Source organism: Lithobates pipiens, unplaced genomic scaffold, assembly GCF_037356315.1.
Source record: "Lithobates pipiens isolate NorthernLeopardFrog02 unplaced genomic scaffold, aLitPip1_a1.2 Scaffold_18, whole genome shotgun sequence".
NCBI classification, from domain to species: Eukaryota; Metazoa; Chordata; class Amphibia; order Anura; family Ranidae; genus Lithobates; species Lithobates pipiens.
This window is the reverse complement of record NW_027507758.1, coordinates 442,794,367-442,821,377: the sequence shown is the minus strand read 5'-3', so window position 1 is coordinate 442,821,377 and position 27,011 is coordinate 442,794,367. Positions and strand designations below refer to the sequence as shown.

Here is a 27,011-nt window from a genome sequence, read left to right as displayed (position 1 = left end):
CAGGGACATGTAATTACAATTCTTGATATAATATTTCACAGGAGGGCCCCTTCCTGTGCCCACCCAGAGTAACTGTGAGGACTTATAGTGTTGTGGCACCAGCACCACAACCACCAAAGGTCAATTTTTCTACCACTGTTCAACAATGGCATGTAATTACAATTCTTGATATAATCGTTCACAGCAGGGCGCTCCAGCGCCCACCAAGAGTCACTTTGAGGGCTTACAATGTTGTTGCAAAACCAACACCTTGTTCCGCCATTTCTGCAGAGCATATAGGGCAGGCCCCTACTTTCAAACATCCAATTTACAAACATCTCCTACTTGCAAACGGAAGGAGACAACAGCAAGTGAGATGAAAAAAGATGGACGACAAAACAAATTATACAGGGGTGATAACCCTTCCCTATGTTTTCCAAAAAGCTTAAAAATATTTTTTTTGACTGGAGCTACACTTTAAAAATGTACCAGTTGAAAATTACAAACAGATTCAACTTAACACAACAAACCTACACAGTCCCAGTCTTGTTTGCACCGCCTGTATACTGCTGTTCTGAGTATATAGGGCCTGGGGGCCACACGCATTTCCTTTTTTTAATATGGGTACAGGGTTCCCCTTAATATGCGTACAAGACCCAAATAGGCTGGTAATGGGCAGGGAGGGCTACCCATGCCATTTTTCTGAATGATTTTCAACCATATTGCAGGAACCAGATATAACATTAAAACCGCAAGCAGTTTTAAATGGTGTTATTTCCGCTTAATGTCATTTTGTGCAGGGACTGTTCTAAACACGGGAAACACGTGGCACTTCACAGGCATACTACAGACACCCACCAGGCACCATATTTAAAGGAATATTTCACTTTTTTTTTTTCACTTTAATCGTCATTAAAATCAGTGCTCCCACCAAAACGGTAGTTTTTAAAACTTTTTTTTGCAGTGACCCATGTCCCCTGAGGCAGGAGGCAGGTCGCCAAACCCTTTTTAGGACACTATCTTGCATATTAGCCGTTAAAATTAGCACTTTCCAATTCGAACGTTCGAGTCCCATAGACTTCAATGGGGTTCTAACGTTCGTACCGAACGCGGGGGTCGTTCGCAAGTTCTGGTGCGAACCGAACCGGGGGGTGTTCGGCTCATCCCTAGCGGAGTTCAGTGGAGTTCTTTTTATATTGGCTTTTTTATAACGTTTTCAAAGGTTTAATGCTGTGTGAGACTCTTCTCCTTTATTTTTGCTGAGTTGCTACTGAAAGACAATGAGGGTCTGCACATTAAAAGAGGAGATAAAAATAAAGCTAGCTAACGCAAGTTTTCATCGACTTAGAGATAAGTAGTCAAAATCACCTGTTGAATCCTTAAAGCATAACTCTACTTTTGTTGAGAAAAAAAAAACATTCCTCTCTGGGTGATCTATGTACATTGCCAGGATTTGGACAAACTTTGTTGCAAATTCCTACCTTTTGGTATTCTAAAGAAGTCCCTGTGTGTTTCTCTGTGTCCATGTTGAAACGTGAATCTAATGGGAGTGGTTTCATAATTATCAATCAGCTGCAGCAGCTGCAGGGCACTAATGAGGAAAGCTGCTGGGCATGCATCCCTATAGACGCATTCCTATTGGGAGTATCTCCACAAAAATTAAATTTTTGTTCCAGGGGATGCCTGACATCTCACTTGTATCTTAAGTCTGGGAAAATCGGTGAGCTAATCACATAAGCAGGAGATTATGATTCTGAGGGGCATTCAGTACACATTCTGTGTACAGAACACCTCCAGGTAGCCATATTGCATTGCATTTTCAGAAAATGGCTGGGGCTGGGAACAGCGGCTCATCATGGATCTGGTGGACAGATTACTGGGAGGGGCTGGGGAAGACACGGCTGTCATGGTGCACGTTGGCATCAATGACAAAGTCTGAGGCAGATAGAGTGTCCTAAAGAACGATTTTAGGGACTTTTTATAGGAGCTAGTTTGAGGAAATGGACTTCCAAGGAAGTATTCTCAGGAATACTACCGGTTCCTTGAGTCACACCAGAAAGGTAGAGGGAGATTAGGGAAGTAAACAAGTGGCTGAGGAGCTGGTGTAGTAAGGAGGGGTTTGGGATCCTGGAGAACTTGGCTGACTTCTCAGTCGGTCACCAGTTCTATAGAAGGGACGGACTGCACCTAAATGAGGAGGGTGCAGATCTGTTGGGAGTGAAGATGCCTGAAAAGTTATCAGGGTTTGTAAACTAGGCGATGGGAGGGAGGGTCCAGAGGTAGAGATAGTCAGCAATGAACATATTCCAGAGGGTAGTATTGGAGGCATTAGTGGTAGGTCGACTAAAGCACTAAACCTGAGGAAAGTATAGTAGCAAGTAGGGTTGTCCCGATACCGATAATAGTATCGGTATCGGGACCGATACTGAGCATTTGCGCGAGTACTTGTACTCGCACAAATGCTCCCGATGCCTGATCCGATACCTGCAAGAGAGGATTAAGTGTCTCTGAGCAACCAGAAGTCAGCAGGCAGAACGGAAGTGACACTCTGTTGACATCAGCGGGTGGACATCCTGACGCCCATCTTGGTACACCTTGCACTAGGCTACAGTAAGCCAGCAGCAAACATCTTATTACACCCAGTCTATATAGTTCGGGCTGGGTGTAACAAGATGGCCGCTGCTGCTTTTAATACGGCCGAGTGCAAGGAGTACTAAGATGAGCATTGCAGCAACCTTTCCTCATGGCATGACAGTGCCTGCCCATCAGTGCCCATAAGTGCCACCTATCAGTGCCAGCCACCTGTCAATGCCATCTATCAGTGCCAGCCACCTGTCCTTGCCACCTGTCAGTGCCATCTGTCAGTGCCAGCCATCAGTGCCACCTGTAAGTGCCAGCCATCAGTGCCACCTGTTAGTGCCCGCCATCTATCAGTGCTGCATATCAGTGCCACCTAATCCTATCAGTGTTCATCAGTGCTGCATATCAGTGCCACCTAATCTGTATTGTGCTTTGAAAACTGTCACATAATATTAAAAGAAAGTATCGGTACTTGTACTCGGTCTTAAAAAAGTGGTATCGGGACAACCCTAGTAACAAGTCCTATTTGCAATCTCGGAACACCCAATAGGAGGACAGTATGCGACTGGTCTAAACTACGTGGCATGTTCACCAATGCCAGGAGCCTGGCAGACAAGATGGGTGAACTAGAGATACTATTGGACAAGGAGGATTTAGATTATGTGAGAATTTCAGAGACCTGGTTCAACAGCTCTTTTGAACTATTTTGAAATACCACATCAAGAAAAAGCTGTTTAGTTTGTCAATATTAGTAAATGCAATTTTCTCTCTCCCTCTCATATATATATATATATATATATATATATATATATATATATATATATATATATATATATATATATATATGCATTTATTGAATTTTGGATGTGGACAACAATACGTAAACGCGCACCTCTCCAGATAAGTCTTATGCCATGTACACACGATCGAAATTTCGTCCAGCAAAAGACAGATGAGAGCTTTTCATCGGAAAATGCGACCGTGTGTATGCTCCATAGGAATTTAGCTGGCCGAATTCCCGCCAGCAAAAATTTGAGTGCATGTTCTCAATTTTTCCGACGGAAAAACTTTCTATCGGAAATTCCTATTGTGTGTATTGTTCATCTACGAGATGGAAGCTATTGGCTCCTGGGTATTGAACTTCCTTTTTCTAGTCCCATCATACGTGTTGTACGTCACTGTGTTCTTGACTGTCGGAAATTTGGTGTAACCATGTGCATGCAAGAAATCTCATCGGAATTCCGTCGTGAAAACCATCAGAGTCTTTACAAAGGTTATAAAAATCTGCCACTGTTGGCATACAGAAAGGCTTTGTTTTTGGGCATACATTTTTTTTTAAAAGGTGAATTTGGTCATACATCTAGTATGACTTTTTTCTCACAAATGCTTTATGGGTGCTACTTGTCTTAGCGTGTACCTTAGCTGGAACAGATGTAAGATTCTTTGAGTTATTTCCTGGGGGTTATGATCTGCTTTTACTATTATTCTACTTGTCATCCATGAAACACAAACACTGTGGCATAACTGGTCTCTGTTAGTGCCTTCTTCTTAGTTGCTTGAAGAAATCAACTTGCGCTGTCATTGTCATAGCAAGTTAATAGTCTAGCATTGGTAGTGTATTGTTTTATACTGTAAAATGCATTATGCTGTTGAGTTTTACTTTGAAAGTTTTCTCAGAGGTGATTACATATAGACATTCATAGAACTCTATCCACTTCCAAACAGAAATCTAAAAATTGCCTCAACCAAATAGAAAAGTTAGTGCAGGTTCAGCAGCGTGGCACAGTCACAATAAGAACCAGCAGACTTTGTATTATATCATACTGTAGAGAACAATTGTCAGATTCTAATGGATACTATCTATTTCTATTCTAGTTACTATGTTCTACATCAGGCAGACTGCAGTCCAGATCTGGACCAAGTCAATGTCCTATCTGGACTGCCATGATCCCGTCATTTAGGTGTCATTCTTACTCTTACAGAGCTGACAGCTGGAGACTGCACAGCTCTGGACGGAGGGAGGGGGCTTCCCGAGTTAACAAGCAGGTGATTGATTGTTAGGATACAGGGAGTCCTGGCAACCAATCACCAACTTGAAGCTCCCACCCCCACCCTGTCCAAATCTGCTGTGCCTCCCATCCTCCCTGTCTGTGTATGGTTGGACAGGAAGGGGGTGATGATAAGGGGAGATGAGAACATTAATGAGGGGGCTCAGGACAGTTAAGGGGGAAGCTCAGGCCAGTTAAGGATGGGCTGAGGACAGTCATGGGGGTAGAGGACATAAATAGGGTCATCGAAGACAGTATTGGGGGGCTCAGGACAGTAATGGGGGGCTCAGTACAATTAAGGGGGAGGCTCAGGGCAGTTATGGATGGGCTTAGGACAATAATGGGGGGGGGGCAGAGGACAATAATGGGGTCATGCTGGTAGGCTAATGGGATCCTGTCTAAAATTGCCCTAGTATTTATATGTATCAAAGTGAGTTGGGGACTTTAGATTGTAAGCTTCTTGAGGGTAGGGACTGATCTAAATGTATAATATATACAGTATCTCACAAAAGTGAGCACACCCCTCACATTTTTGTAAATATGTTACAAAAAAATATGATTTGGATTTTATTGACTGTACCATCGTCATGAATTTTAATTCAATACCCCTGCTCTACATATTTGTTCTGTGTACTGTTGACATGGATTGTCAGATACAATCACAAAAAATAAAAAAATAAAACAACTGGAAACCTTTCTAGTACAGCTTTTACTATGCTTCACCTGTGGAAGTTTGTGCTGTTCCATTTCATCCCTGCTCCAGTGTAAGTAGCCTACATCACTGCGTGTTAGGACCCCATGAAGTTCCTGCTCCAGCTTCTGTTCTTCCAGGATTTGGTCCCCATTAAAAACATGAGGGCTTGCTCTCCCTGTTAAAATCAGATTCAACACAGCCTGTGGAAGGAAACCAGTTAGAGTGGAAAATGAGCAAAGTTTAATGTGTTTTTTACACTTTTTTATGTTGAAGAAGTCAAACAATTGATCAAAGCAGGTTTTGTTCCCATTATTATGTCACACATGCTGTACACATTTGCTACATTGCACTAGTATAATTTGCCAATTCTTATTGGCCCTTATTAACATTGTTTTTTGTTTGTATATGTACAGTGGATAGATATAAAAAGTCTAAACACCCCTGTTAAAAGGTCAAGTTTCTATGATGTAAAAAAATGAGACAAAGATAAATAATTTATAAATATTTATAAAGATAAATAATTTCAGAACTTTTCCCACCTTTAGTATGACCTATAAACTGTACAACTCAGTTGAACAACAAACTGGAATCTTTTAGGTAGAGGGAAGTAAAAATACAAAACTAAAATAATATTTTTGCATAAGTGTGCCCTTAAACTAATACTTTGTTGAAGCACATTTTGATTCTAAATTCGGTCAGCAAAAGACAGACGAGAGCTCTTCGTCAGAAAATGCGACCGTGTGTATGCTCTATCGGAATTTTGCTGGCCGAATTTCTGCCAGCAAAAGATTGAGAGCCGGGTCTCAATTTTTCAGTGGGAAAAAGTTTCGGTCAGAAATCCCTATAGTCTGTAGCAATTCCCGAGGTGGAAAATTCCTACGCATGCTTGGAAACAATTTGATGCATGCTCAGAAGCATTGAACGTCGTATTCTTGGCTCTTTGTAGTGTTGTATGTCACCACAATCTTCACGGTCGAAAGTTCTGAGAACTTTTGTGTGACTTTGTGTATGCAAGCCAAGTTTGAGCAGATTTCTGTCCAAAAAACCATTATAGCTTTTTCCATCGAGAATTCTAATCGTGTGTACGCAGCATTACAGCACTCAGTCTTTTTGGGTATGAGTCTATCAGCATGGCACAACTTGACTTGGCTGGGCAATATTTGCCCACTCTTCTTTGCAAAAACACCCCATATCTGTCAGATTGCGAGGGCATCTCCTGTGCACAGCCCTCTTCAGACCACCCCACAGATTTTCAATCAGATTCAGGGCTGGGCTTTGGCTGAGCCATTCCAAAATTTTAATCTTCTTCTGGTGAAGCCATTTTTTTGTTGATTCGAATGTATCTTTGGGTTGTTATCATGCTGAAAGATGAAGTTCCTCTTCATGTTCAGCTTTTGGAAGCGTTTAGAAGCCTGAAAGTTTTGTGCCAATATTGACTGATATTTGGAACTGTTCATAATTGCCTCTACCCAGGGGTGGACTGACAACTCATGGGGCCCCCGGGTAATAGGAGATTATGGAGCCCCCAGGCAATCAGAGATTATGGGGCCACACAGTATACAATCACACAGTCTACACATACATGTACACACAGTATACACAGACATGTTTCTATTGGCTGAGAAGGTACTGGAGAGGTGGGGCAGCTATAATCTCAGGATTGTCGGTAAGGGACATTTCAGAGACAGATGTAAAAAAAAAACACAGATTTTTTCCATACTGTCCCAAGTTTAACTGAGGCTGGCAACCCTGATGGGGCCCCTTAGTGGCCCGGGGCCCTCGGGCAGTGCCCGAGTGGCCGAATGGTCATTCCGCCCCTGCCTCTACCTTGACTAAGGCCCCATTTCAGCTGAATAAAAACAGCCCCAAAGCATGATGCTGCCACCACCATGCTTCACGGTGGGTATGCTGTTCTTTTGGTGATGTGCAATGTTGTTTTTGCAACAAATATCTTTTGGAATTATGGCCAAAAAGTTCAACCTTGGTCTCATCAGACCATAACACATTATGATTTTCCCACATGCTTTTGAGAGACTTCAGATGTGTTTTTGCAAAATTTACATGGGCTTGGATGTTTTTGTTCATAAGAAAAGGCTTCTGTCTTGCTACTCTACCCCATAGACCAGACATATGAAGAATACAGGAGATTGTTGTCACATGTAGAACACAGCCAGTACTTGCTAGACATGGGCGCCATCCCAAAAATTGTTTTGTTTTGTTCCGTTTCGTACAAAAAAAATTTGTATTGTAACTCGTGTACAAAATTCAATTCGGATTCGTACGAAATACGAATTTTCGTTATATTCATAAACTTTTCGTTAAATAACGAAAGTTCGTTATGAGGAATTTATCATTATGAGGGGCTCCCACCATCCCTGTGCTGTGCTGACTTCCTGGGTTTTTAACCTTTAGTTTTGTTAACTTTTCGTAAAAATAACAAAAGTTCGTTATGATGAATTTATCATTATGAGGGGTTCCCACCATCCCTGTGCTGTGCTGACTTCCTCTGATTGGTGAACAAAACACCAGTCATGTTTCTTGTTAATTTAGATCCCAAATTAGTTAACGAAAGCATAGAAATTCCCATAGGGTTCCCACCATCCCTGTGCTGACTTCCTGGGGTTTTCATGAACTTTTCGTAACAATTACGAATTTTCGTTATGATGAATTTATCATTATGAGGGGTTCCTACCATCCCTGTGCTGACTTCCTGGGTTTTTAACTTTTAGGTTCGTTAACTTTTCATTAATTACGAATTTTCGTTATGAATTTGGATCTGAAATTCGTAAACGAAATTTCGTAATTCGTTCAGAATTCGCATGCATAAAAATTTGTATTTCGGATTCGTACAAATGTACCAATGTTCGGAAATTCGTGCAAATTTTCATTTCATACGAAACTAATCGCACATGTCTAGTACTTGCCAGATATCCCTGCAGCTCCTTTAAAGAAGAAAGGAAACTCTCCCACTCTGATGCTTCTTTTCATTTAGTCCATTATAATAAGTCATTATCAATCTAAAGCCACTGTAATCCAGCCCAAATTGCATATTACTTACTGTTTAAAGAAACTTTAAAAAACTTGTATCTAGGGGTTAGGCAGCACCATCTTAAAGTGGGGTGCCCCCTAAAAAAATTTTTTTAAATCAGCAGCTACAAATACTGCAGCTGCTGACTTTTAATAATCGGACACTTACCTGTCCAGCGATGCGGGGGGACAAAGCCCCCCCTCTTTTCCCGCTCCGCTCGCGACGCCATCATTCGTACTGTGGGCACCCGGCTGTGGCTTCACAGCCGGGCACTCACTGCGCATGCGCGAGCGGCGCAGGGCACCGTGATATGCCGCACAGTCACCTGGGACACGTGACAAGTCCCAGGTGACTGTGCAGCGCGAGGGGAAGTGATGTCACCAGCCCGGGCAAGGAAGAAGGCAGACTACGAGGGACCCCCTAGCAACAGGTATTTAGAGGTGAGTAATTTTTTTTTTCACATTTTTTTTCCAATTTTTTTAAAGAATTTTAAACCATTTTTTATATTTTTGGTGGCAACAGCACTTTAAGTATTGTTTTCTGAGTCCACAGTGGAGTGTATTTCCACCCTTACATTGAGCACTTCCTGTACTGTTAACCAAGCCTCCTTCTCAATCCAACATTTCTATGGCAACTCTGCTTCCCTGCTCATAGATGACTTGTTTTATTTTTATTTTTTTAAACAACAGGAGTGCTTTATTGACAAAGACAAATGTACAGAATAATAGAACAAAAGACAGGGGAGTAACCCACATCACAAACGGGTACATAAAATGAAAAGGTGACACTTCCCACATATAATACAGATGGCCAGTAGGAAATACATACAATCCCAACAGAAATACCATCCCAATACCACTCATAGTGAGAGAAAAAAAAAAAAAAAAAAGAGAGAAAAAAAGGAAAAAACCAACAACACCACCGGGTTTAGGTAAGCACTCCCACCCTATCCCGAGGACTTGTTTTATTTGATAGTATTTACTTGTGCCGATTGTCTAATCTGGTGACCTCGTACCCTGGTATCACCCTGGTACCGTTGTTTACAGCCGACAATCAGCTTTCTTATGTTAACAACCGATGTGGCTAAGCAGCCACTTGATTCTTATCCCACCGCCGCTCCACCCGGCCCTCTCGTCCCATCGGGAGGCCCAAACGACCAGAGGGCACGTCCACCGGTTGACTGGAGACCCGAACAAAGACAGAATCAGCTTTGATTGGGTGTCGGATCTAGTAAGCCCTTTCGGTTTACTGAAGCTTCTTTTAAAAAAAAAATGTCACTAATCAAAACAGCCAAACTTGCCATTTTGAATGCTTTTAAGTGCAATGAAGGGATTTGGGGTCTTATAAATAGTGATGGACGAACTTCCGATGGAAGGTTTCGCGAACGCGAACGTGGCCAAAAGTTTGCGAACCGCAAAGTTCCGGGCAGATCCCATTGACTCCAGGTCATATTTTCAGCCAAAAAATACTTACTAGCTGTGCACACATATTCCCACAACATGGACACTGACATAACAAAAGTATTAACAACGACAAGCATTTTTTTTTATCTGTGAAATTTTGACAATTCAGGAGCGCATGAAGACCTATGCAGGGCTCCACTGCGGTGGTTCGGAGGTGCCAGTCCAGTGCTGATCCTCAGCCATGGTGCTGGCACTGCCTGCTCATTGGCTTCTCTGCTGCTATCTCCCTCACTGTCTAAAACCAGCACGCGATAGAGACTGAGCACTGACACCAGCACCGAGATAGAGAGCACTGACACCACACCAGCACTGAGATAGAGAGAGAGCACTGACACCAGCACCAAGATAGAGAACACTGACACCAGCACCGAGATAGAGAGAGAGCACTGACACCAGCAGCGAAATAGAGAGCACTGACACCACACCAGCACCGTGATAGAGAGCAATGACACCACACCAGCACCATGATAGAGAGCACTGACACTAGCACCGAGATAGAGAGCACTGACACCAGCACCGAGATAGAGAGCACTGACACCAGCACCGAGATAGAGAGCACTGACACCAGCACCGTGATAGAGAGCACTGACACCAGCACCGTGATAGAGAGCACTGACACCAGCACTGAGATAGAGGGCACTGACATCAGCACCGTGATAGAGAGCACTGACACCAGCACCGTGATAGAGATCACAGACACCAGCACCAAGATAGAGAGCACTGACACCAGCACCGTGATAGAGAGCACTGACACCAGCACCGTGATAGAGATCACAGACACCAGCACCGAGATAGAGAGCACTGACACCACACAAGCACCGAGACAGAGAGAGAGCACTGACACCAGCACCGAGATAGAGAGCACTGACACCAGCACCGTGATAGAGAACACTGACACCAGCACCATGATAGAGAGCACTGACACCAGCACCATGATAGAGAGCACTGACACCAGCACTGTGATAGAGAGCACTGACACCAGCACCGAGATAGAGAGCACTGACACCACACCAGCACCGAGATAGAGAGACAGCACTGACACCAGCACTGAGATAGAGAGCACTGACACCACACCAGCACCGAGATAGAGAGAGAGCACTGACACCAGCACCGAAATAGAGCACACTGACACCAGCACCGTGATAGAGAGCACTTACACCAGCACCGAGATAGAGAGCACTGACACCAGCACCGTGATAGAGAGCACTGACACCACACCAGCACCGAGATAGAGAGAGAGCACTGACACCAGCTCCGAGATAGAGATCACTGACACCACACCAGCACCGAGATAGAGAGAGCAATGACACCAGCACCGAGAGAGAGCACACTGACACCAGCACCGAGATAGAGAGCACTGACACCAGCACCGAGATAGAGAGCACTGACACCATCACCGTGATAGAGAGCACTGACACCAGCACCGTGATAGAGAGCACTGACACCAGCACCGAGATAGAGAGCACTGGCTCCACACGAGCACCGAGATAGAGAGAGAGCACTGACACCAGCACCCTGATAGAGAGCACTGATACCAGCACCGAGATAGAGAGCACTGATACCAGCACCGAGATAGAGAGCACTAACACCAGCACTGTGATAGAGAGCACTGACACCAGCACCGTGATATATAATATGCTTTCTATATTTGAAAGAAAGTATATTATACGTGTACAACCCTATATACTGTACACCTATAAAAAGACCTTTGTGGACCTAGTAGCTAGTGATTTGCAGACTGTCCCTGCTCCAAACACAAAACTGTCCCTCAGTCCCTACACTGATAAAAGACAGCTGCAGAATCGGGCAGCAATCAGCTCAGCAGCACAGCAGTCAAGTATAATATGCTTTCTATATTTGAAAGAAAGTATATTATATGTGTACAACCCTATATACTGTACACTTATACCAGTCCTTAAAAGGACCTTTGTGGACCTAGTAGCTAGTGATTTGCAGACTGTCCCTCAGTCCCTACACTGATAGAAGACAGCTACAGAATCGGTCAGCACTCAGCTCAGCAGTCAAGTATAATAGGCTTTCTATATTTGAAAGAAAGTATATTATACGTGTACAACCCTATATACTGTACCCCTATACCAGTCCTTAAAAGGACCTTTGTGGACCTAATAGTAATAGCTAGTGATTAAACTGACTGTCCCTGCTCCACACAGCGTCCTGTCCCTACACTAACAAAAGACAGCTGCAGAATCGGTCAGCAGTGCACTCAGCAATCAGCAGCACAGCAGTCAGCAGCAGTGCACCAGAGCCCTGTATACTGTACACCTATACCAGTCCTTAAAAGGACTTTTGTGGACTAATAGCTAGTGATTTGTGCCACTACAGTCTGTCCCTGCTCCACACAGCAACCTCTCCCTACACTGACAAAAGACAGAATGTAAAATGGCCGCCAGATCAGGTCTATTTATAAGGTAGGGGGAATGTCCAATTGTCCATGTGCTGAAATGTCTCAATTGGCTGTCCTGTACCCCATGATGGATGTGTCATCATGGGTCAAAGTTCTTTCACAATGTAAACGCATATGTCCGCCGCACGAACAGCGCCAGAAGTCCGCCGGTTTGGCGAATCGTGAATACGCAAAATTTTCCGCGAACCAACCACCGGGCGCACCGCAAGCCCATCCCTACTTATAAACCCCAGATCACTCAAAACAAATACCTGACACGTGACTATTGCCATCACAAGGGATGTTTACATTCATTGTGACAGCAATAAAAGTGATCCAATTTTTTTTTTAAAGGGACAGTGTCAAAATAAAAAAAACAAGAAAAAAACAAATACATTTAAAGCGCCCCATCAATGTGCAATTTTAAAGCATAACATGTTGGATATCTATTTTCTCGGCATAACATCATCTTTCACATTATACAAAAAAAAAATGGCTAACCTTACTGTTTTTTTTTAATTCATGAAAGTGTAATTTTTCCTAAAAAATTACGCTTGAAAAAACGCTGCACAAATACAGTGCGACGTTATAAAATTGCAACGTCCGCCATTTTATTCTCTAGGGTCTCTGCTAAAAAATATATATACATAATATTTAGAGGTTCTAAGTAATTTTCTAGCAACAAATACTTCTTTTAACTTGTAAACAACAAATGTCAGAAAAAGGCCTGGTCCTTGGGTGGTTAATCTGCTCACCTGTCTGACTGTGTAATTCCCCAGACAAAAATGCAAGAGATGGGCTGTTGTGTGGTCTAAGTCATGGTGAACTCTAAATATAAGCAAAAGAAAATATTATATGTAATTGGAACACCTATTAGGAAAGTAAAGGTTTTCTGACAAATCTGTTGGGGTGTACTCATTTATACTGAGTACTGTAAATACACTCACTGGCCACTTTATTAGGTACACCTTGCTTGTACTGGGTTGGACCTCCTTTTGCTTTCAGAACTGCCATCATTTTTCATGTCATAGACTCAACAAGGTGTTGGAAACATTCCTCAGAGATTTTGGTCCATATTGACATGATGGCATCACGCAGTGGCTGTAGATTTTTTGGCTGCACATCCACGATGTGAATCTCCCGTTCCACCACATCCCAAATGTGCTCTATTGGATTGGGATCTGGTGACTGTGGAGGCCATTGAAGTACAGTAAACTCATTGTCATGGTCAAGAAACCAGGGGTGAGATGATTTGAGCTTTGTGACATGGTGCATTATCCTGCTGGATGGAGTCATCAGAAGATGGGTACACTGTAGTCATATAGGGATGGACATGGTCAGCAACAATACTCAGGTATGCCACGGAGTTTAAATGTTGCACAATAGGTACCAAGGGGTCCAAAGTGTGCCAAGAAAATATCCCCCACATCATTACACCACTAGCCTGAACCATTGATACAAGGCAGGATGGATCCATGCTTTCATGTTGTTTTATGGCGAATTCTGACCCTACCATTTGAATGTCGCAGCTGAAATTGAGACTCATCAGACTAGGCAACATTTTTACAATCTTTTAGCTGACAGGAGTGGCACCTGGTGGAGTCTTCTGCTGCTGTTGCCCATCTGCTTCAAGGTTCAATGTGTTGTGTATTCTGCATACTTTGGTTGTAATGACTGGGTATTTGAGTTACTGTCACATTTCTGTCATCTCAAACTAGTCTGCCTATTCTCCTCTGACATCAACAGGGTATTTTTTCGTCCACACAACTGCTGCTCACTGGATATTTTGTCTTTTTCAGAGAATTCGCTGTAAACCCTAGAGATGGTTGTGCATAAAAATCCCAGTAGATCAGTAGTTTTTGAAATACTCCGACCAGTCTGGCACCAACAACCATGCCATGTTCGGAGTTAGTTACTTAAATCCACTTTCTTCCCTATTCTGATGCTCGGTTTGAACTTCAATTTGAACACAGCAATTTGTGTTACCAAGCAGTTGAACAGGTGTACCTAATAAAGTGGCTGGTGAGTGTGTACATATATGTGTGTGTGTGTGTGTGTGTGTGTGTGTGTATGTATGTATGTATATATATATATATATATATATATATATATATATATATATATATATGTGTGTGTGTATATATACACACACAGTATATGTGCAGTTTTGCAGTAAAATTGTATTATGCTATACATGCAGTATATATACAGTGTGAATTTTAAATATATAGAGGAATGAGTTCCTATATACAGTAGTTCAAAAGATTAGAGGAGAACTGCCCAGGTAGCAATTTAGTATCAGAGGCAGAAAGGAAGCTCTAGAGCAGTGGTAACCCACCAGTGGCTTGTGGACCACTAATGGTCCACAAAAATATTTTGGTGATCCCCAGGGGTTCTGCCACAAATCAGCATTGTGGCAGATGTATACCGCCCAATGTTGTTCCCAGTGTTGTTCTCAATGCGCACTGACAGTCAATACTGCACAGTATTGACTGTCAGCATGCACTGATACCCGATGCCTCCCTCTATAGTTCTGGCTCCTGTAAACTCAGAGGGAGGCACCAGGAGTAGTGCAGAGAGCTAGAGGTGAGGAAGTAGGGGACTTCCAATGACTGCTCTGATCACAGACTGTAGGTGGGAACACAGAGCTCGAGCAAATGGCTGGATAAGAAGGTGAGATCCAATGATGAGTCTGTGTAAGACAGCAGTGTGATGCAGAGTGTGGAGGGAAGGGGCAGAGGGTGGTAAAGAGCCAGAGTATTGTGTTGTATAAGACATGTAAATTTCATGTTAGTGGTTCACGAGATTCAAAATTGTGAGTTTAGTGATTTGTGAGGTCTGAAAGGTTGGCAACCAATGCTCTAGAGGAACCAAGCAAGCATAAAACAGAGGTCATCTTATTCACTCTTACCTTAAAATTGTTCGGGAGAAAAGCACACTGTACAGAAATAATATTACTCCATGACTTCCTTCATCTTTGAACTAGCAAAGACATGCAAACATCAGAAACGTAAATCACTGATACAAATTACCTACATTTGTTGCAAACTCATTGTATATGCTCCTATACTGAGAATGATTGTAACTAAGAACTTAACATTTGTGAACACATATACAGTATTAACAGCATAAGCATGCATTGGTAAATTGTCATAATCATATTTTTCTACATAATATTCTCTTGTAATGTGTAAATGGTAATCTTACAGTCCTTTTAATACAGATTATATTAAATTAGTATTTTGCACAACCCAGAGAAATAAACTAAATTATATTTTTTATATTTTTATTAAGTGTAAACAAAATATAGGACTTTTATGGCAGTACCAGAGGAAAAAAGTACAAATGAAAATTATATATATATATATATATATATATATATATATATATATATGAACAAATTAATCCTGTATTTTTGCTAAGCAGGAACACGGATCCTTAACCACCCCCAGTCAAAGCACCCCCCCCACAGTTGGCAAGAATCACATTTAACCCTTTGATCGCCCCTGATGTTAACCCCCTCCCTGCCACTGTCAGTACAGCGACAGAGAATATTTTTTGCACTGATCACTGTATTAGTGTCACTGATCACCAAAAAGTGTCAGTTAGGTGTCCGACATGTCCGCCAAAATATCGCAATCCTGCTATAAGTCGCTAATTGCCGCCATTACTAGTAAAGATATAAAAATAAAGAAAAAAATATCCTATAGTTTGTAGACACTATTCCTTTTGCGCAAACCATTTAATACACGCTTATTGGAATTTCATTTACCAAAAATATGTAGCAGATACATATTGGCCTAAATAGATGAAGAAATTTGATTTTTTACATTTTTTTTATTGGATGTGTTTTTAGCAGAAAGTAAAAAATATTTTTTTTTTTTTCAAAATTGTCAGTCTTTTTTTTTTATTCATAGCGCAAAAAACAAAATCCGCAGTGGTAATAAAATACCACCAAAATAAGGCTCTATTTGTGTGAAAATTAGGACATACATTTTATTTGGGTATAGCGTCACAAGACTGCGCAATTGTCAGTTAAAGTACCACAGTGCCGTATCGCAAAAAATAGCCTGGTCATGAAGGGGGGTAAACCTTCGAGAGCTATAGTGGTCAAATTGTGCTTGGTGTGTCAAGTAGAATTTCCAAGATATGGTATTTTTGCATATTAAGCATTATATCATGTACAATTATTATAATGTTATTTCACCCATTACAACATGGGTTACCTGTTTTTTTACATAAAAAATTACTTCCTCAGGACCAAGTGTTAGACCAAGATTACATATCAGCAGCTGTTAGGATAATCAACATTAATGATCCAAAACAGTAAACATACTATTGCTTTCAAGGAGGGCTTGAAAACACCCTTCAAAAGGATTTGCAATATAGAGCCCAGTAGTGTTCATGTGGGGAGATTGTGAGACCACCGTAGGGTACAAATGCTAGGAACTCACGCTTCAGATACTGTGGAAAAGGTGTGCACAGAGACATTCAACTGAGAGGAAAAAATGGAATGTGTTTAAAAAGAGGCAGATACATATCTTAGATCAGCAGATAGGTTACCCCTATATAAGATGGTACTTACCCGTACCTAAATCAGTCCTACCATAAGATATTATAGAGAAATGGTCCCCCCTGTTCTGCCACCCTCCCACCTACAGCGCCTTGAAAAAATATTCATACCCCTTGAAATTTTCCACATTTTGTCATGTTACATTCAAAAATGTAAATGTATTTTATTGGGATTTTATGTGATATACCAACACAAAGTAGCACATAATTGTGAAGTGGAAGGAAAAGTGGAAGGAAATGATAAATAGTTTTCCAATTTTTTTTACAAATAAATATCTGAAAAGTGTGGCGTGCCTTTGTATTCAGCCCCCTTGCATTAAGACTGGGGCAGAGGTTCACCTTCCAGCAGGATAACGATCCTAAACATACAGCCAGAGCTACAATGGAATGGTTTAGATCAGGGGTCTCCAAACTTTCTAAAGAAAGGGCCAATTTACTGTTCTTCAGACTTTAGGGGGGCCGGACCATGCCTACTGGGAGTAAATAATGCCCAATCTCTGTTGTTAGGGAGATAATTACCGTATATACTCGAGTATAGGCCGACCCGAATATAAGCCGAGGTCCCCAATTTACCCCCAAAAAACTGGAAAAAATTATTGACTCGTGTATAAGCCGAGGGTGAGACATGCCTGTCCATCCCTGTGTGTCGTCCATCCCTGTGTGTGTCCATGCATCCGTGTGTGTGTGTGTCCATGCATCCGTGTGTGTGTGTGTGTGTCCATGCATCCGTGTGTGTGTGTGTGTGTCCATGCATCCGTGTGTGTGTGTGTCCATCCATCCCTGTGTGTGTGCATGCATCCGTGTGTGTGTGTGTGTGTGTGTGTGTGTGTGTGTGTCCATGCATCCGTGTGTGTCCATCCATCCCTGTGTGTGCATGCATCCGTGTGTGTGTGTGTGTGTGTGTGTGTGTGTGTGTGTGTGTGTGTCCGTGCAGCCTACCTGTGTCCAGCCTGCCTGTGTCCGTCCAGCCTGTGTCCGTCCAGCCTGTGTCCGTCCCGGCCTGCGTCCCGTCCCGGCCTGCGTCCCGTCCCGGCCTGCGTCCCGTCCCGGCCTGCGTCCCGGCCTGCGTCCCGTCCCGGCCTGCGTCCCGGCCCGTCCCGCAGCTCTTCGTCGGTGGCCATTCTAGGATTCAAAAGCCGCGCCTCCGTCGGTGATAGGCGGAACACTCAATTTCCCACTGACTGCTGGGAAATTGAGTGTTCCGCCTATCGGATGTCCGTGATAGGCGGAACACTCAATTTCCCAGCAGTCAGTGGTCCGCCTATCATGGACGTCCGCTCATCCTCATACTACGGACGAGGATGAGAGGACGTCCGTGATAGGCGGAACACAGACTGCTGGGAAATTCAGTGTTCCGCCTATCACAGGCGAAGGCGGAGACGGAGGCGCGGCCTTTGAATCCTAGAATGGCCGCTGTCTGTCTGCTCGACACGCTGATCGGGCAGACAGACAGCGATGACTCGAGTATAAGCCGAGGGGGGCACTTTCAGCCTCAAAAAAGAGGCTGAAAATCTCGGCTTATACTCGAGTATATACGGTAGTTGGCATCAGTGGAAGGAATTATGCCCCATCGTTAGTGTCGGTGGAAGAAATGATGCCCCATTGTTGGTGGCAGGGGAAGGAATAGTGCCTTATTGTTGGTGTCAAGGGGGGCTGGACTGTGGTCAGTGGGGGTAGAAAATGTCATGGTGTCAGTGGGAGTAAACAATATCCTATCTTTGTTATTAAGGGGATTTTTAGTACCCCATCATTGGTGTCAGTGAGAGGAATAGCACTCTGTTGTTAGTGTCAGTGGCAAGAATTATGCCTCCATTGCTGGTGTCAGTGGGAGGAAAAGTGCCCCAAGGGCCGGATAAAGGCATGCAAGGGGCCACATCCAGCCCCAGGGCCGCAGTTTGGAGAACACTGGTTTAGATCAAAACATATTCATGTGTTAGAATGGCCCAGTCAAAGTCCAGACCTAAATCCAATTGAGAATCTGTGACAAGACTTGAAAGTTGCTGTTTACAGACACTCTTCATCCAATCTGATAGAGCTTGAGCTATTTTTCAAAGAAGAATGGGCAAAAATGTCACTCTCTAGATGTGCAAAACTGGTAGAGACATCCCCAAAAAGACTTTAAGCTGCAAATGCCGTGAAAGGTGGTTCTACAAAGTATTGAAGGAGGGCTGAATACAAATGCACCCCACACTTTTCATATATTTATTTGTAAAAAGATTTTAAAACTATTTATCATTTTCCTTCCACTTCACAATGATGTGCCACTTTGTGTTGGTCTATCACAAAAAATCCTAATAAAATACATTTAAGTTTTTTGGTTGTAACATGACAAAATGTGGAAAATTTCAAGGGGCATGAGTACTTTTTCAAGGTACTGTATCTCCCTCTATAAATGTATATGTCTTCTTTGCCTTGCACCAACTCGCCAATCTGGCCTCCTAGCAGCTTGGTTTGGACAGCCTCCCCCATTTCTTCTGGCGAAAGGGGATTCCCTACTGACACCGGAATGTAAACAAAAGCACCAACATTAAAAAAAAGTTGGGTCTGGTATGGATTGGACCTCATGGCAAAAAAACAAACAAATGGCAGGAGGTTCCCCCCAAAATCCATACCAGACCCTTATCTGAGCAAGAAGCCAGCTGGATGAGGACAATAGCCTCTTCCCTACAGCCCTGGCTGTATGCACTTGCACTTTTGTCTGGGAGTAGTGTGATGAAAACATCCCATATTTTGTTTAAACTGCACATCTAAGGGATGAGAGGAAATTGTGTTGAAGCAACCCCAGTATTTCCTTGGTAATATAATCTAGTTATAAAGCGTGACTAGGATTGTTTTTTTTTTTGTGGGTGTTCAAAGCTGCCATCGGGTGGTGCTGCTGATCAAGGTTCTAAAATGATCCGCTATGATACATGACAGTCTTGCACAAAGACAGCTTTGAACCATGTTTGACATGAGCATATACTCAAACATTAGGAAACTTTTTTATAGATAACTTTTTTTACACGTATTATTATAGAAAAAGAATACATCTAAGATCAGCAAATAAAGTTGTCATTCTCAAACTGCATAGAAATTGTTGCAAATGTTGGGAGGGCATGTGCCATACATTTTTTGTGACTATTTAAAATAAAACAGCTCCATTCTAACTCTACTCATAGACACCTCATAAAACCTAAAAATTCAAACTAGTCAGAAGCCGTTTGTTTTTTGACAAAGTTCTTTTTGCCAATGACACCAAACTGAAATTATCCACAAAATGTCAGAATGCTGAAAAAGATACCTAAATTACAGGCTACTCCTAATGCCCTTAAAGTGATTGTAAATGATCACCTTGTAAAACAACCCATTCAGTTTAAAATAGAAATGAAAGGCAAAACATTTTTGTGTGTATATATATATTATTACCTTTATTATAAGTGATTACATTTCCTCTGTTCTCAGCTGCATAAAAGCTAGGGGATGAGGAGCAGTAGTACACTGAGCTTTCCAGTGAAGGACTGTGCAGCGGGGGCATGTCAGGAAAAGTCTGATCATTAGAGGAGAGAACACTGATTGTCTGGCATAGCTAGAGAACTGAACACAGTGTGTTCTCCTGCTTAGTGTGGTCGGTTTTTAAAGCAGAAGTAAACATTTTTAGGCCCCTCAGGTGAGTTCTGCCATAATGTGCTAGTATGCACAGCATAATAGTACATTATGGCAGACTTACCTGCCGTATGGTATCCTCCAGCGCTTCGGTGGGATCAATTCTCCAGGCCCCCCATCTTTGCCTGGTCTAGCTTCCATGCCCCGTGCCTTCGCCCATTTGATAGGCCAGGCTGCGATGATGTCACACCTGCGCATGCACACGTTACTCACATCACCGCAGCATGAATCGTGCCCGTAAATGGGGTCTCTTCTGTCATTAATACCCTACCAGTCAGCCATCTGTTTAAAATCAGCTTTACTTCCACTTTAATAGCAAAGCAAAGGGACTAGCAGGAGCACCAGGGATTTCACATAAAGGAAGCAATACAAAGAGAACAGAATACTTTTTTATGCAAGTATATACAATACACCAAACACATATCGGGAATATGCAGTGTTGGAGTAACAAACACTTTAAAAGAGAAGTATGGGTTTCCTTTTTTTTTGCTTACATCTATTTTATGTGAGCTGCTGATATCTAAAAATATTTCCAGCCCTCTCAGAATTGCCCCCATTCTGTTAAAATCAATCTAAATACCTATGGGGGATCTACAGACTTTCATACACCGTCATAACAACAATGGTCTGGCTCTGGAGTCTGGATCCACCCACTTTCCTGTCATTTTGCTTGATTGATGTTGGCTCTCTGCTCTCTAATTGTTCTAGAGACTTTACAGAGCATAGCTGCTCCCTTCTCCTCCCTCTCCCTCCTCTGCAGCCTGTTCCGATAGTCAGAACAATTGGCAGAGATATCAGCACTTCAGTGACTAAGGTAGGAGAAGTCACTGATAGTGCTGTGTATGTAAATGTCCTCTACATATTACTATCTACCAGAGTGAAAAAAATATATTTTTAAAGCAGAATATACATATAGATGTGACAGCACACAGGTATTCCATGCATTACTGATATATTAAAATGAAATAAAATCAGAGCTAACATTGTGAATGAATCCTTTTATTGACTATCTGGATTTTTATATGAGACAATGAAAATAGGAGTAGAGAGGTTGGCGGATGATGGGACTGCATAGGAGTACAGGGGATGGGGATGATGAGACTGTATAGTAGTACAGGGGATGGGGATGATGGGACTGTATAGGAGTACAGGGGATGGTGATGATGAGATTGTATAGGAGTACAGGGGATGGGGATGATGGGATTGTATAGGAATGTAAGGGATGGGGATGATGGTACTGTATAGGAGTACAGTGGATGGGGAGGTTGGGACTGTACAGGAGTACAGGGGATGGGGATGATGGTACTGTACAGGAGTACAGGGGATGATGGGATTGTATAGGAGTACAGGGGATAGGGATGATGGCATTGTATATGAGTGCAGGGGATGGGGATGATGGGATTGTATAGGAGTACAGGGGATGGGGGTGATGGGACTGTATAGGAGTAAAGGGGATGATGGGATTGTATAGGAGTACAGGAGATGGGGATGATGGGACTGCATAGGAGTACAGGGGATGGGGGTGATGAGACTGTATAGGAGTACAGGGGATGGGGATGATGGGACTGTATAGGAGTACAGGGGATAGTGATGATGAGATTGTATAGGAGTACAGGGGATGGGGATGATGGGATTATACAGGAGTGTAGGGGATGGGGATGATGGTACTGTATAGGAGTACAGTGGATGGGGAGGTTGGGACTGTACAGGAGTACAGGGGATGGGGATGATGGTACTATACAGGAGTACAGGGGATGATGGGATTGTATAGGAGTACAGGGGATAGGGATGATGGCATTGTATATGAGTGCAGGGGATGGGGATGATGGGATTGTATAGGAGTACAGGGGATGGGGGTGATGGGACTGTATAGGAGTAAAGGGGATGATGGAATTGTATAGGAGTACAGGAGATGGGGTTGATGGGATTGTATAGGAGTAAAGGGGATGGGGATGATGGGACTGTACAGGAGATGGGGATGATGAGATTGTATAGGAGTACAGGGGATGGAGATGATGGGATTGTAAAGGAGTACACGGGATGGGGGAATAGGGATTGCATCAGTGGGGGAGGGATGGTGGTGGGGGAGATGGGATTAGTAACAGGGATGATTTGTATGTACAATAAAGGAGACTCTGGGGACATATCGAGGGTCACTTTAGATGTGGGGGAGTTGTCAATCTCCTATGTACTCTCTACACATAGCACTGTGTACATTTCAGAGAACAGACACAGGGCTAAAGGTCACTATGCTCCTCACCATGTCTCCTTTTCTGATATAACACAGTGCTATGTGTAGAGAGATTACCCGTGTTCATTTCTGTACATGAGAAGTTTTCGGTGACTCTCCCCCCTTCCCCCTTCGTTTGGACGAGATGCTGACATGGACTTTGAATGAGTGAGGGGAGAGGGGGGGGGGGGAATTCAGAGGACACAGGAAGGAAGGTCAAAGCCCACAGGAGAGGTGTTGGAGTCTTGCAGAGGAGAACTTTCAGATAACAGCCAGAGAAAGGTGAGGACTTCACTGCTTGTATCACACGGTCTCTCTGTTTCCGGGTTTTAGCTGGAGACATGCTGCCATGGAAACAGAGGCATGTGAAGAACGTGCTCATACTAGATAGCAGCTTGGGTGTGCACCTCTTCATTGGGCACACCCACATGTCCTCCAGAGGGAGAGAGTGAAGGAGTGGCTGGATTGTGGAGCTGTATCCACCCTATGGAAACTTTTGAACTGAGAGAGAACTGAGGCTGATTCTGGACACTTCAAAAGATTATTCTTCAAAAACAAAAGGGCTGAGGAAAGAAAGAAATGCTCACCTTTGGGAACATGTTACGTGTTCCACCTGTTTTTAGGGTGGAACAAATAACATGTTCACACTCTTGCTTTGTCTCCCTGATCCGCTGTATCTAGTCACAGCAAGTGGGGGATCTTCTAGCTCTGCTTGCTGTCACTATTTAAAAAAAAAAACCATGACTGTGCGGGTATCCACCTGCCCGGCCATGTCATTCATTCACAGAGTTCTATAAATGGGAAACTACAAGTACTGACTGACTTTGTGGCTGTTGGCTTGTAGTTCTCAATGAACTACCAGGGCACTGTTGAGCAGCCTAAGTAGTTCATTGTCTCTTCCTGTCAGTGTGTATATGCCTGCTCACACGAGGTATAAGCAGACAGAAATGCTGACAAGTGGGTGCAATGCTTTCCAAGCTCCAAGTAAAATAAATAATAAATGCACATCTTTTTCATCTGCAAAAAGATGTGCGCTTATTTATTTATTTTTTTAAAGGTGAACTTATCCTTTAACGCCAAACCTTCCTCCCAGCACTAATTTATTGCTCCCAGCTGGTCCTTATTTGTAGGGACTGTCTCTCTTCTTCAATCCCTCTGACCCTCCTATGCTTTTCATGATATTTGTGATATACAGACCTCTACAAATAATATACTATTAAACTACCAGATATATTTTACTGCATTAAACATTTCATCTCGCCTCTAAAAGTTTGCATGTGTTAATTTGAAAAAAAAAAACAGTGTAAAGAAAATGTGGTAATGAAAAAGGTTTGCTCAGTTCTTGCATAACAGTCTGGGGACATTGTAGAGTGGATGCTTTTCCTATATACTTTGTGCTAAAAGAGGTGTCCCTCTTTGCCATCTCAGAAAGTTGGAAGGTATGCTAACTGCCTTAAAATGGTTATAAAGGCAGAAGTTTTTTTTTATCTTACTGCATCCTATGCATTAAAATAAAAAGCCTTCTGTGTGTAGCACCCCCCCACCCCCCAGAACCCCCTAATTACCTACCTGAGCCACTTCTCTCTCGAGCGATGTCCATAATCCCCTAAGCCATCCAGGCCACTCCGCCTGTTTGGCTGAGACAGAGCAGCGGTGCCATTGGCCCCTGTGACTGTCAATCAAAGTGAGCCAGCCAATCAGGGGAGAGAGGGGATGGGCCAGGTCGGGGCTCTGTGTCTGAATGGATACACGGAGCTCTGACTCGGCTTGGGTGCCCCCTGTAGAAAGCTGCTGGCTGAGGGACACTCAAAGGAGGGAGACCTTAGGAGCGCCGAAGAGGGACCCAATAAGAAGAAGATCTAGGCTGCTCTGTGTAAATCCCTGCAGAGAGGAGGTAAGTATAAGCCCTTGTACACACGGTCGGACATTCCGACAACGAAATCCGTCGGATTTTGTCTGACGGATTTTGTCTCCGAAACTCTTGCATACACACAGTCGGATAAAGTTGTCAGAAAATCCGATCGTACTTAACGTGATGACGTTATTTCGTTAGGACGGGACTACGTTCAGACTATTAGCCAATAGCTTTGGTCTAGGAATTTGATCTGAGCATGCGTGGCACTTCCGATCGGAATTCTCTACACATGATCGGGCAAAGTCCGATCAGATCATGTTGTCAGAAAAATTTATAGCCCAGCTGGAAAACTTGGTCAGTCGGATACTCCGACGGAAACAGTCCGATGGAGCCCACACACTGTCGGATTATCCGACAACACGGTCCTATTGGACATTGTCCATCGGAATCTCCGACCGTGTGTACAAGGGCTTACATGTTTGTTATTAAAAAAAAAAAAATAGCATTTACAATCTCTTTAAAGTGGTTGTAAACACTTACATATACCCAGTGAAATGAATAGCCTCAGGTGATATACAGAGATGAAACCAAATCCTCCTGCATAAGTTTTGCTTGTTTATCTGCAGTCTTCTCTTGTCTACAACCCTTCAAAAGAGCACTATTGTGAAAAAATCCTTCTGAATCTGTGTGGAGCAGCAGAGAGGGGGTAGAGAGGCTGCAGTTACACTGTGTGAGAACTAATTGGAGGAAAGGACCCCCCCCCCCACCCCACACATAGGCAGAGCAATGAAGGAACATGCAGATCTGTAATCTGAATAGACAAGCTGTGTGCTAAACTCTCCTCCCTCCATCACAAATGTATCTCACATGTCGGGGGAACTTCTCAGAAGTGACTTATGCTGATAACAGAGGAAGGAAGCACCAGAGAGAAACGACACTCAGAGCTTTGGAGAGCAACAAGTAAACACTACAGAAATGTGTGTTTTGTTCATATATCATGACTGGGGTTTACAGCCACTTTAAAGTGTAGATATAGCCATTTTTTTCTAGTTATGGATAGAATAGAAAAGGATTGGATCAGGTTATTTTTTTTCTGTGTTCTTTTTTTTTGGGGGGGGGGGGGAATGGGGGTTCCTTCACTTCCTGTTCTAAAGATGCAATAGCAAGTTAGAGAAAATATCTACAAATTTGGAGGAATTCCTCTCTTAAAAATTTGACCCCAGACAGGTGTCACCACTGGAAAATGTACCCCCAATTATTGTTCTTGAAAACTGGCCATACATTCATAGATTTCTTTCATTCAGCCAGCATGGATGGACGAATCTCCAGCTGCTCCTATTTTTTTCTGACTGTCAGCGGCATCTGATTGCATGTGCATGCTGCTTAGTTAAAAATCTTCTGTCCAGTATTCAAAATTTTGAAGGATGTTGAGCAGGAGCTGACAGAGTTTTGTCCGGCTCATTACAAACCAGCCGAAATTTGCATAGTGTATTGCCAACCTAATTTTGGATTACCCCTGTGACAGACCTAGCCGGGACACAGGCTTTTTGATAGGACTGAATGCGAGCCTCTTGCCGACTGATTATGGGCCCTGGATTTTAAGGGGCACAGGGTGAATGAGAACCCCACTATAATCTGTGCTAGTCAGATTCAATGCTGTATACTGTATATGTATATATATATATATATAATGTGTGTTGCCATATTAGCAATAGACTGAAGCACACTGTTGGGACACAAGCTGTTAGATGCTAATGACATCCACTTCAGCCACCTGTCTGTTGTGTAAATGAGTCTAGTCTGGCTTGTAAGGATATTCCACACGTTGTTGTTTGTGCTAATTAACCCTGTGTTGATGTTTATGGTAATGTTTATTGAATTGTTACTGAGCTAGGAGCCGAAAAGTCTTATCCCTCAACTAGTCTGAGTGTTGATTTAGATAATTAGCTCATGCTAATTAGGTTAGGTTTTAGTCTTCTACTGTATTATAAATACTTGGCATTTTGGTTCTAATAAATCAGTCCATGCTGAGCAGCTAAGCAAGTCTCGTCTTGTTTTGTGCTTGTGAGCGGTTGGAATATCTGACGTCTTTATTCAGACTTAGGAAGCGGTATACTGACGGAAGCACTCAATCGGAGTGTGGGATTTGTTCCGTCACAACCCCTCATGTTGTTTTTTTTTCACAAAATCTCTTTAACTTGGACACAGACAGCTAAACCAACTTATTAGTCTCTGCCCATCCACATTCTATAAAAAATTCAGACAATGAAACATTTAATATGTTATGGCGACTTACACAATGTATGTGTGCACAAAGGAACTCCTCCATCTTGTTTTTCTCCACAAATTCAAATAAATGGAGCTGTCAAAGAAAGCATACTTCTGTTATTATGCCACAAAGATTCTCTAAAAAGATATCACAGTACTCCATATGGTATTTTTAAGAGCTAAAATAAATGTGCATCGAAGCCTGTTATATAAAGGGAATCTGCCAGGACAGGAATATGAAGGATGCC

General features: G+C 42.8%; 1 protein-coding gene across 2 annotated transcripts in view; it reads right to left on the bottom strand.

The window, feature by feature from the left end:
• MINDY4B (MINDY family member 4B) overlaps nt 1-27,011 on the bottom strand; it is a 110,886-nt gene that overhangs the window by 8,959 nt on the left and 74,916 nt on the right. For both annotated transcript variants that reach the window (XM_077488175.1, XM_077488176.1), the window contains 4 exons: nt 26,792-26,857; nt 15,108-15,178; nt 12,952-13,024; nt 5,331-5,501 (listed from right to left, as the gene is read on the bottom strand). In XM_077488175.1, coding sequence (XP_077344301.1) covers nt 5,331-5,501; nt 12,952-13,024; nt 15,108-15,178; nt 26,792-26,857 — 381 coding nt within the window. The remainder of the gene's footprint in view (nt 1-5,330; nt 5,502-12,951; nt 13,025-15,107; nt 15,179-26,791; nt 26,858-27,011) is intronic.